General features: G+C 36.8%; 1 protein-coding gene across 1 annotated transcript in view; it reads right to left on the minus strand.

The window, feature by feature from the left end:
• The window catches only part of Spt6 (transcription elongation factor Spt6), a 301,836-nt gene that overhangs the window by 8,422 nt on the left and 279,937 nt on the right, over positions 1 to 13,477 (minus strand). The window contains exon 37 of the mRNA XM_090369617.1: positions 1,835 to 1,986. Coding sequence (XP_090225743.1) covers positions 1,835 to 1,986 — 152 coding nt within the window. The remainder of the gene's footprint in view (positions 1 to 1,834; positions 1,987 to 13,477) is intronic.

Here is a 13,477-nt window from a genome sequence, read left to right on the forward strand (position 1 = left end):
TTATTATTTTCAGCTTTATGTAAAGAGATGTGGCTCTTCTCATTTGATAGTTGGCACTATTCACTTTATGTTTGAAATATTGTATGAAATGGTTCCTTGTCAATAATTTTTTATTTATTTTACAAAATATGTTATAGATGACACTCCAACCACTATATATGAATATATATTGGAGGAGAGTAAGAAATAATAAAGTAAATAATTTTTGATAGTGGATATTTTTTTTTCAAGCAAAATTAATAACAGTTGTTTTATTGAAAATAAAAGATATGAAAACATTTTGAATTTCAGAATTTTTCATTAAAAAATTCAGAAATAATAATTACGCTCCATCAATATCCAAGGAGAATTAAAAAAAAAAAAAATTGTGTTGAGGGGATACTCTCATTAAAGGTTATCTACGCTGAGTGGACAAAAATCATGGGATACCTACCTAGTAACGGGTAGGCCCACCTCTTGTCCGGATAAGGACAGTCACATAGTGAGGTACTGAGTCCACTATCTCACGAAAGCGTTCCACAGGTATTTCCATCCATGCTTGCTGCACTGCTGTTCATAATTCCATCGCATTCCTGGGTGGAGGATCCAAAGCTCGAACGGACCTTTCCACAGCATCCCAAAGATGCTCCACAGGGTTCACATTCAGTGAATGGGGAGGCCATTCCACGGTGGTAAAATCTGGGGAATGCTCTTCGAATCATGTTCTAGTTACCACAGCTGTGTGAGGAGGTACATTGTCCAGCTGGAAGAGTCCATTGCCCTGTGGGTGTACGATGGCCATGAAGAGATGCAGATGGTCTGCAAGGATGAACACGTAACCTGGACCATTCAGAGATGCATCTAGGCATACCAGAGGTCCCAGCGTGTGCCAGTTTAACACACCTCAGACCATTACCGACCGTCCACCTGCCCGAACAGTTCCTTGTTGACACGGCGAGTGCATAGCTCATGCTGTTTCCGCCAGATACGCGCCCTCCCACCCACTCGAAAATAACTGGAAATGGACCTCATCGGACCGGGAGACCCATCTCCAATCATTCAAGGTTCAGTGCCAATGTTCTTTCACCCAACTGAGGCATAGAGTCCAGTGCTGTGGTGTTAGCAATGGGACTCTGGTGGGTCAGCAGCTCTCATAACCTATTGCAGCTAATGATCGCTTGGTGGAGACGTTTCTGGCACCTCCCTCATTGAAGTCGGGGTTGATTTGTGCCACTGTTGCTCTCCAGCTGGCTGAAACAATGTGAGACAGACGTTGATAGCCACGTTCATCCACCACCTTTCTCCGCCCACAACACTGTCCACAATGAGATTTATTCCGGGAAATGGCATATTCCCAATACACTCTTGATACTGTCAAATGGGGATAGTGCAATTTCTGTACCACCTCTGCAATAGAGTGATCCATGCGTCGGACACCCACTATCATCCCTCTTTCAAAGTTGATTAACTCACAATGTTTATCGATACTGACATCAAATTACCGCCTAAGTGAATGCAGTGATGCAGTGTACCCATATACCTTCCAAGTGCTGGGTTCATCCACTAGGGTGACAGTGTCGCTTTGCTCAGGAACCAGGTATCCTTGTGAATTCTGTCCTTTCAGTGTATATATGGAAAGGCATGCTAACATTCTGTTGTATATTCTATTATGTTTTGTAGTATATGCTTTACTGATTTAAGGAAGTCACAGGTTCCACCTCTTGGAGTGTCTTCTGCTCTGAGGAGTGTATTAAATGTATATGCTATATTTGTAGACTGGTGAGAATTATTTCTTGCCAGGAAGTGGCATCTTTAATGTTATTATAAAATTATTATGCCTGGATAAGCAACTCACCTGATATCCATAGGTACCACTGTAACTTGCACCAAAACTGGGTGCAGAAGCTTGGAAAGAAGGGGTCTGGTGACCAGCCACCTGGGAAAGGGCATTGAATACATGATTGGGCATATTTGCTGCAGCTCGTTGGACAGCCTGAGGATCAACATCTGCAAAAAATATATATATATTAAATATTAATATATAATAAATTTTAAAATAACAATATACTGAATCAGAAATTGCTGCTCCAACTGACCCCCCCCCCACATGTCAAATATTCAGACATGGCTTACAAGGAAAAAGAATGTGATCAACAAAGGTCTATAGGTGCAAACAAGTTGTAGATAAGGTAAAAGATTATTCTTCCTGTTTTTATGAAAGTTTCAAATGAATATTTGTGATATTAGTGACTGACAAAATTTATATGAAATGGAAAATGAAAACGGGTGCTTTTTTTGGTGCACTTCTACATGGCCAAGCAAATGAATTGTTATGGATTAACTTAATTCTGAGGGCTCTCATAATCCAAAAGTTCTCTTTCAATTGACAGGGCTTAAAGAGTAATTTTCTAGTGTACTGTATTGAGCTCAAAATCAGATCTTTTAACAATAGCTCATCCTGATATAACATACAGTATACATTCTGGGGGGGGGGGGGACAGCATGTAGTAGAAACGTGCACTACACAATGAACGATTTCATAACATCAGGGATTGAACCCATTGATACATATTAAAGTTCAAAGCTTATCATGTAAAAATTTATTAAAATAAAACGTGAACAGTAATGTTTAATTTTTCATGGTGTAGTGCACGTTTCTACTATACATGAAATGGCTAATACATTTCCTTGTCTTGTATAGAAAAGATATCCTTGTATTGGGCCAGCTGAGATCATTCAATTTTCTTTTGAATGTTGCAGCATCTTTTGATGTTCAAATCCATGTTGTAAATCATTTTCACCGAACATTTAAAACTCCCATATTTTATTTTAATATTTAATGCTTTATCTTTTTATGAAACACTATCATCTTATTTATTTATTATTTATTTTTTTTTTTTGCAATGAATGTCTACAGTAAGGGTACTAAAACTATGCATATATATGAACTGTAATTTTTTACACACAAAATATATAATAAACCAAAATAGGCAACATGTGCTTACAGGCAACCATAAACTGAAATGATGCTAGTGAGAAAGAGAGAAAGATTACATGTTCAGAGGGTGCTAGTTTGTTATGGATGCTTTTTTTATGTGCTGTTCAGTTTTCACATGGCTACAGAATTGATGTTAAAATTTAAATACATCAAAGTGTGCAGACCTGATGGCTCTTATATCCCTGTAAGTCAATGGTGAAATAATCTAAGTACTGTTTGGAAATATAAACAAATTATAACCTCAAAATTCTAAGCCTAATCACTTCGTCCAGCACTAAGCCTAGTGTTCTGCTGACAAACGTTGCCAAGCCAGACTCTGCTGGCTCTCAAACTGTCAACCACTTCTGCAAAAGCTCTCCTCCAGGTAACCAACAATGTGTATTGCCCCAGGAAAATCTCAAATTCAAATCTAGAATCTTAGGGCGGAATAAGAATCATTGGAATCACCTACTCCAAAGGCCATAATGCTATAGCAATGAACAAATGATCTTGCTGTCTGACTCAAGAACAGTAATTGACTCTGCATTTCAGTTTTCACATGGCTACGGACATTACTATTGCTGATTACATCAGTAATGGTAATGTCTGCAATATTATGTATTAGCCATTTCACGTGTCATTAATTTGTACTCCTTGAGTTGTACTAGATTACAAATGTTTGTTCTCTCATAATGCAAGCCCCATAACTGTTTCATTAGTTGTCCCGGGGCAAGCTTGTAATTATTAGAGCTAATAAACGGAATTTATTACATGGCTGACAGAAACAACGCAAGAATCACTTATGCCTCTGCCTGCTATTAATCTATCAATCTGTTTAACACTCTTCTATCCCCTCCAAAGCCAGCAATTTTGTGACCTGCCTGACACTGCCTTGATAGCATCAGCAAATATTCTTGCACTTCTATTTAAAGTATACTACATACCCCTGTAAAAATGGTCTCTTCTGTTAACAAGCACAGATCGTGCTGAGAAAAATTCTACCCCATTGGCCTTGTACAGTCTCTCCACGACTAAACTTACTGACAAAGCTCTCATTATATACTCCTTCCTATTGTGTCTGGGCAGAATTGCAAGCACTTTCAAATTTAATCTTAACTCACCACTTTTGCTCAACATTGCCCTGTACTTGTTAAGTGAGTCATCAAATCTTCTACTCTTAATATCATTAGTACCAAATGCAATGCACATATTGGTTACTGATATTAGCGATACACACATTGGTACTAATATCATAGTACAGTAAACCCCCGCTATCTGTATTCGCAGTTTCATGTATTCGCGATCGCCGATTTAATATAAAATGAAACTTAAAAAATGTGAATTTTAAAGGGCCGTGAATATTTTCCGCCATAAAAAACATGGGCGTGGCTAAAATTATCTTTCCCGGTCAAAACAGCGCTCAGTGGGTGGGGGAGGAGAGGGGTGACAAAATCGCGAGTGTAGATGTTTCTCGCTAATCCTTGTTCAATATGTGTTATGTGCTTGTTATGGAAGGTTTCGTCGTTTGCTTTTAATTTATATGCTTATAAATTGAATAAATTTATAAATTGATATGCTTACAAAAGTGATAAATCTACCGTTTTGCAGTGTAAAACAACTTTTTCGAGTGTGTTAACAGAAGAAAGTGACTTTATTGTGGACAAGTTCTTTCTAACCCCTACAAAAATATGACTACGAATAACAAGAGAAATGTGAAAATATCAAAGGTGATGACATTAGCGAATAAAATTGAGTTATTAGATAAAATTTCTAATGGTGAAAGTGTCTCCTCAGTGGCAAAACATTATAAAATCAATGAGTCAATCCAAAAATCGGAAGAAAAAAATCCGCCGTAGTGTCCGTGAAAACGAGCTAATTGCTTCAAAAATTTGCTCTGTAACTTGTGATGTTAAATTAGAAAAAATGGAAAAGGCTTTAAATCTGTGGATAGAAGACTGAACTCAAAATAAAATTCCATTAAATTCACTCATCATTCGTGAAAACGCAAAACTCCTTTATCAACGCTTTAGCAAAACTGGTGATAGCACTGGCGGGATAGGTTTTTTAGCTAGCAAAGACGCTGGTTTGAAAGATTTGTTTGAAATTTCTAATAAATATTAAATTTAATATTAAACTGTTTCTTATTTTCATTTCGATGCCATATGCTTGCATTTCACTATGTACTGTCTATGTACATAGTCATATTATGAAGGTACATACAAATTTTTTGTATAATACATACATAGACAAAATTTTAGACTAGTTTTTCTTATATACTTTGGAACGGAACCCCTTTATTACTATGGGAGCCATAACTCAGTATTTTCGGTATTTCGCGTTTTCGGTATTCGCAGCATTTCTCAGGAATGTAACCCCAGCGAATAGCGGGGGTTTACTGTATTACTGTTCGTGTCGCCTTTGTTTCTGGAAGATATACTCTGGCCCTATTCCACTTATCCTTTTTACTAATCCAAAACCTTCTAAATACATGTCTACAAGATGGACATTTCCTGAAAACCTGGAAAAAGGCAAACCTCAAAAACTTGCTAAAGTATCCAGATAAACCAGAACAATCACCTGCCTCATACAGACCCATTGCCCTGCTGCCCATAATAGGGAAAGTACTTGAGAAAATAATTGCTACTAGAGTCCAAAGAGCAGACACAGGTAAGGGACTAGGATATATCAATCAATTTGGCTTTACAAGGAGATCCACTGTAGGATGGTAGTGGATACAGACTCAAATGCCAATACCAAATATATCCTTGGCTTCTTCGTGGACTTCAAAGGGGCCTTTTACACCTGTTGGTGGCAAAGCGTCCTGGAGATGTTTAGGGAGGCTGGGGTCTCAGCCCAGATTTAATTTATGGTTTAATTACTACTTAAAGGAAAGGTCCCTTGCTGTCAACTTGGGGCCCTGCACAGTCACCAGAGGCTGCATTCAGGGATCCTTTCTCTGCTGGAATGTGGTTTTTGACAGGTGGCTGAAGATGGAGCAGGAAAATTTCATCAAATGGCTTATGCAGATGATCTGGCCATCCTGCTTCACAGCAGCTCAAGTAGGAAATTGGAGGACCTTGTGAAAGATGTCTTGGATCATTCCGTCTGGTGCTTTGTTCACAAGCTTAACATCTCTATTCCCAAAATGAAGCAGGTGTTACTTAGAGGAATTCTAAACAAACAGACCACCAACAATCAAAGTCAATGATCAGGCCATCAAGGTGGAGAGACCACATATCTTGGCATTTTGCTGGACAGCAAGTTCAGCTTTACCCCACATGGCAAGTATATAGTAAAAAAGATTAAACAGGTTACAGGAAAACTAATCAGGGTCACTAGGGCAGTCTGGAGCATCAAGCTTCGACCCTCAGACTATTATGAATGCTCATTCCCATCGTTTGTTACACTGCAGGTGCCTGGGGCCATAGAATCACCAACAGCCTTGTGAAAAAACACCTACTGCAGGCCGGAGGATTTTTCCTGCTTGCAATCTCAAGAGCCTGCAGAGTCATCTGCGGCAAGCTACCGATCCAACGTTAAGTAGCTTTCCACCATCTTTACATATTGAAGCATTTAATTTCTTTAAATGCTTCAATACATTTTCTCTAAAGCACATTCAATGAATAAATCCGAACATGTCAGCTAAAGAAGACAAGAGAATAATCCAAAAAATGATGGACGTGTGGAAAAGGGAGTAGACTTGCTTGGTGCTAGGAAGAACCACATATGAATTCCTCCAAGAAGCTAAGATATTTGACAAACAATATGCTACATGGTTCAGGCCTGGATGTCATTTTTGCTGACTGGATATGGAAGCATAAACTCAAAGTTATACTCTCTTGGACTAACAGACACCTCTCTGCTCCCGCTGACACCAGAGAGACAGTCAATCACCAAATCTTCCAATGCCACATTTATCAGGACCTAAGAGCTCAACTACAAATACTTACTGAAGTGTGTGATCAAGAAAACATCAAAAATCACATCTCAACTCCTGAAAGATTCACTTTGTTTGCTGATGGCCTCTTCAAATGCAGGTGGAGAATCACTACTGTAAACAGAACCCAGATGCAGACTGACAGCGATTTGGACACTCACCAACAATGAAAAAGACCAAAGCACAATGCCAAGTCGAAGAATCCTAATCGGAACCAAAGGGTTCCACTGTCCAAACTACTTTTCACAGGGGATGCCTATCTCTCTCTCTCTCTTCCATCCCCTGCTATCCAAACCTTACCTCTCCTCTCTCTGAAATCTGATATCTCCCACTGATATACAATCTTCCTTTCACTCTCACCTCTCCCTTTTTTTTTTGGGAGCTCAGGGGTGGTCCCCTCTAAGGAGGACCACTCCTTGGGCTGCCTAGTCACGTGCTCTGGTGTATATCCTGGTGTGCCTCCACGTGGCTAGGGATGTGAGACAGTGAACCTTCTTGTTCTATGCCTCGTGCCTGCAAGGATGCCAGGTGCCAGCTAACAACACTCAACAGAACAAACACACCACTCAACACCCACACCTAACACATGCCAGGAATTGGCTATGTTATGTCATGTTATTTGGTTTTTAGGAGCATTAGCAATTAAGGCCATATTGCTCCGGGGATACACTGTGGTTATTCCCTGACCTGTCCGCATCCTCCGTGTTTGGTGGTCACCGGCTCGAACCCCGGTCTAATCAAGAAGCACGTGCTATGCACTGCTGCTCCTGCTCACCTGGCTACGGAGGCGCCACCGGGAATTGGCACTTGCCTAAACAGATGCTACAGCAGCTAATGGGAGGAACCCTGGAGACTGCCAAAAAAACATAAACATAAAACCTATAAACTTTTTACAAGATATATTTCCCATTTCCCTTAACAATAGAGTTGCATTCAATACAGATATATCCTGTGGGACCAGAACATTCTGATATGTAAGTCATGCTGGACAGAGTGCTTGATGGGTATCACTCTTTTATTCCTTCAAGGGCATCAACCCTGTTCTTCGAGCTCTCACATAAGCCCATCAGCATGCTGAATTGGTGATTAATTTCCTCACATTCCTTGCAATGAAAGCAAGCACACAAAAGTCATCCCCTTTCACCATATTATGTCTCACTAGAGATAACTCTGCAAAAAGACAGCAAGAAGCACACTGCACTGTACATAGTTTTGATTCACAACAGAACCGCCATTGACAGTTATTCCCCGAGCCAAAGCATTTCTGTACTTTGAGCTTTTTGCTTTGATGCAGGAAAAAGTAATTTTCATTTAAAAATACCACACGTGCTAAGAGATAAGGGTATAATAATGCTATACTATTCCAGCGATGGCAGTATGCACCATATTATGTTTCTATATAGTGCCATAGACTTTCTAAATACTTAGCTAAATACAAAAATAGCTAACCTACATAATAATGGACCTTCCAACTATTTATTTACTATAATTTAAAACACTGCAGTTAATTACTATGATGTTCATACAAAAGTAGCAACTTTTGAAATCCTTAGCGAAATTCAAATATAAGCTAATATAAGTGATCAGGACAATTTAAACTATTTATTAAACAATTTAGTATGATAATTAAGTAAAAAAAAAAAGCAATATTTTCCAAAAATTCATCAGTTTTAAGAAGTGGGAATTTTCTGACATGGTACCCTTGATACCACTTGGACATAAAGTTCAACCTCAATAAGGCTGGATAATTGGAAATGTTAATGGCAAATTATTTGCAATGATGATGCGATGGTCTCAAAAGACCAGTAAATCAGTGTGATGGTTTGGAGAGGATTCTGCAGTAGACAAATGATTCTAGCATATGCACATATGAAACTAATTACGAACAGCTTCTCACGATTATTTAATGAATCCTTGGAAGAAATCTCCTACCAGTTTCAACAAGACAATGCTCTAATCCACAATGGTGCATTCACTTGGGAATGATTTCTAGATAATGGTATTCCTCTGATGAGGAATACCATTATCTAGAAATCATTAGAAACATATCAAAGAAATCATTAGAAACATAGAAACATATCAAAGCCCTCTACCTCTGATGAGGTAGAGGGCTTTGATATGTTTCCTTTTTATTTATGCTTGAGGAAAAGAAACCTAACCTTTATATACAGCCTTCCTCTCAAATAAGTTTAGTTGCAGTTAGGTATTTTAAGTCAAAATTTCTGCAGTACCAATCCATCAATTTTGTGTGAACTGAAAAGTTATCTTTCAGTTCACACAAAATTCTGCATATTCTAGTAAAATTTATACTAGAATATGCAGAAAAAAAAAAGATACAAACAATACCCTAATAAAAAAAGAAACCAAAAAATTAATCTTAATGGTAAGTTTTTGATTTATATTTAAAGTGATATCTCTCCAAAGCAGACAACACTGGTTCAGAACAAAGTGACTGAACCAGTGTTGGTTCAGTCACTTTGTATAGAGGTGCCCATTCGGTCAGCATAATCAGTTTCAAAAATTCTGAAAGATGAAATTTCACTGTAATTGTTCAGGTGTTTTTTACCGATTAGCATTGTATACATTTGTGTTTAAATTAATTAACTAAAAAAAATAAAAAAATATGGAATTTTATTTTGACAATTTCATTTTTATTAAGAATAAATATATCACTCACTAGTTTTAATGCAATGGGTCAAACCCATCCTTTTTTAAATTTCTGCATATGGCCCTGCTACAAAAAGCAAGAAATTTTGTTTCTTAAATAAGTACAGTGCCAGATCCCTTATCCAGAAAGCTTGGGAAGAGAAACCTTCTGGATTTTAGTATGAGAAATTAGAACACGTGCAAAATAAATAATTAAAAATCTTATATTGGGAGTTACTTTATCTACAAAGTTAGTAAATAAAAATTGTAATACCATCACATAAATTAACTAAATAGCAGAAGATGAAAATTAAAATAGATATAATAAAAGATGCTAGAGCCTCAGTATTAGGAAATTTGAAGTTTTATCTTCTCATATATCAATATTTTTTACAAAAAAATGTTGATTATTTCAATATGCATTAATTAATACATGCAGTGCAACCTTGATATAACATGTCAGTGATATCTTTTAACACCCATATTATAACCTGAAATAAAATTTACCGAGTATTTTTAATACGACTATGCAATGACCTAAACAAATGCTTTATTGTAAGCAATTTCATTTTGGCATGTGTGTGTGGGAGGGGGGGTGATTGATTTTTATATTTTAAGATGTGCTGTTCCTCTCTCTCTCACACATAATTGCTAAGTGGAAGTGACAAGTGCATATCATTTTAGTGCCAGTAAATGTGTGTAAACTGTCCATATTAGCTGTGGAGAGAGGAATTATACAATACATTATGTTATTTTTTGTTTGTTTGTTTGCTTGCTTGCTTTTCACATTTCCTTCAATTTTGTTTATTTATTGTTATATTAGTTTTAATTAACAGCTGGGTATCCTCTTGGGTCATTTGTCAAAATTCGTTGGTGCGCAGTATTTATCTTGTTTTCACCACTGACGGAAAAATATAAATTTATTTTTCATGAAATAAAGAATTAATTTTATTATCTTTATTCGTGGCATGGGTCAGTTTTTGTAGTCATGTCTGCTATCCTCATATCACACAGTAATATGAGGATGGCAGACATGGCCCATCAACTGCCAACATGCTAGCAGATAATACAATGAAACAGTTTATTTGTGCTAAGTTTCATTTTCAGCTTTTTTTGAAGCAAAATATCTGTTTGTATACGTGTTGAAACAGTTGTTCCAAGTTCTCCTTTTGTGAGGTTTGGGGTAATTACTGTGTGATACCATAGCTGTTGATGGCAATTATTCTGTGGTAGGAGCACCCGTTTTATGACTCATCTTCATGTTTACTGGGTTGGGGTGAGGTAACAATGACCAAAAGACATTAGGTTCTTTTATTAAGGGCGATGTTCTTACTTAGTAATGGTGTAGTGAGTTATTTTAGCTTAAATAGTAAACACAAATGAGACATCTCCATTTTTGATTTTCATTTGAATTGTATGACATTAATACCAAGCAGAGTTAAATGGTGGGATACTGTTTTAATTTTAAAAGGGAGTAAAGGTTCCAATTATATCACAGAGAGAGAGAGAGGGGGGGGGGAAGCCTTGTTTTTGTTTAACAAGTACTCCTTAATTACATGATTAATATATTCCAGGGCACACTATGCATTATGCCTTCAGCAGTTTCCCCATTCCACATGTGGCTTCATAGCTTGAAAATGTTGAATAAATTTGAAAATGAGCAAATGATAGCTCATTTTCATTTCCTCTCTCAGAGCAAAAATGTTTACTTTTTGTAAGTTTCCTATGTGCAATTACCATGTCAGTGATGTTGTATAATTTTTTTTATTGCATCTCTAACTGAGGCAAGATAGGCAAAAACTGAACTTATCGCAGAGTAATTACACTGGAATAAGATTTGTTATTTATAAAAATTTAAATGTATAATTGAAAAAATATACCATATATATAAGGAAATACAGTCCATCAATTGTCTGCATTTGGAAATTGCGTTAGCTGGTCCACCTTCCATTTGAAATTTGTTGTGAAATTTGTGTATTTCTCATAAAGCACATTATTTTTTATATTCCTATTCAGGAACATGGTCACAATGGTATATCTGAAATTGTGGTTTAACGAGGTGTAGTATGTCAAGTTTGCACTGTATGTTATTTAGGGATGATATTTTTCATAAAATTTGTCTTTCACCAGGAGACAATTTAAAAAAAAAATTTTTAATTGCTTTTCACTTTCCCTTTAATTTTGTTTATTTATTATTATTAGTTCTAATTAATAGCTGGGTATCCTTTTGGGTCATTGGTCAAAATTTGTTGGTTGTTAGTGTTATTTTTGGTTTTTAGGAGCATTAGCAACTAAGGCCATATTGCTCTGGGGATATGTGGTGGTCATTCCCTGACCTTTCCGCATCCTATGTATTTGGTGGTCACGGGCTCAAACCCCAGTCTAATCAAGAAGCGTGTGCTATGCACTGCTGCTCCTGCCCACCTGGCTACAGAGGCACCAAAAGTCGTTGGTGTTCAGTATCAGTCATGGGAAAGCACAGTGACTTTTTATATGTAAAACAACCCCAAGTGAAATTAGTTAAGAAGTCCCTTAATGGTTTCAAAATTTTTTAAATGGCCAAAGGGGATGATATACTATACAGTAAACCCCCGCTATTCGCGGAGGTTACGTTCCTGAGAAATGCTGCGAATACTGAAAACGTGAATACTGAGTTATGGCTCCCATAGTAATAAAGGGGCTCCGTTCCAAAGTATGAAATGTATAAGAAAAACTAGTCTAAAATTTTGTCTATGTATGTATTATATGTACCTTCATAATATGACTATGTACATAGACAGTACATAGTGAAATGCAAGCATATGGCATCAAAATGAAAATAAGAAAAAATTTAATATTAAATGTAATATTTATTAGAAATTTCAAATAAATCTTTCAAACCAAGGCCTTTGCTAACTAAAAAAAACGTATCCGCCAGTGCTATCACCAGTTTCTCTAAAGTTTTGATAAAGGAGTTTTGCCTTTTCATGAATGATGAGTGAATTTAACGGAATTTTATTTTGAGTTCGGTCTTCTATCCACAGATTTAAAGCCTTTTCCATTTTTTCTAATTTAACATCACAAGTTACAGAGCAAATTTTTGAAGCAATTAGCTCGTTTTCACGGACACTATGGCGGATTTTTTTCTTCCGATTTTTGGATTGACTCATTGATTTTATAATGTTTTGCCACTGAGGAGACACTTTCACCATTAGAAATTTTATCTAATAACTCAATTTTATTCGCTAATGTCATCACCTTCTTTGATATTTTCACATTTTCCTTGTTATTCGTAGCCATATTTTTGTACGGGTTAGAAAGAACTTGTCCACAATAAAGTCACTTTCTTCCGTTAACACACTCGAAAAAGTCTGTTTTACACTGCAAAACGGTACATTTATCACTTTTGTAAGCATATTAATTTATAAATTGATAAATTTATTCAATTTATAAGCATATAAATTAAAAGCAAACGACGAAACCTTCCATGACAAGCGCATAACACATACTGAACAAGGATTAGCGAGAAACATCCACGCTCGTGATTTTGTCACCCCCCACCCACCCACTGAGCACTGTTTTGAATGGGAAAGACAATTTTAGCCACGCCCATGTTTTTTTTATGGCGAAAAATGTTCACATTTTTTAGGTTTCATTTTATATTAAATCAGCAACCGTGAATAGCTGGGGTTTACTATATATAGGAATGAAAGTTGAAAGCTTCACCTTATGCCAATGGTAAAAACTTGACAATATCATTTTGCTGTCACCAATGCGTGCTGTGGGTTGGAAAAATTTGCTGTGAAACACAACCATAACATGTGGAAGGTGAACCATTTATAACAGAAAGAACCTTCACCATAATCCAGGAGTATGCTACCAGAAGTCACCTAGGAAAGGCCTTAAATGGCATGGGAGAATAAACAGAATGGCAGATACAACTCAGTAATTTACATGTT

This window comes from Mastigoproctus giganteus, chromosome 3 (genome assembly GCF_048544385.1).
Source record: "Mastigoproctus giganteus isolate SK-2022 chromosome 3, ASM4854438v1, whole genome shotgun sequence".
NCBI classification, from domain to species: Eukaryota; Metazoa; Arthropoda; class Arachnida; order Uropygi; family Thelyphonidae; genus Mastigoproctus; species Mastigoproctus giganteus.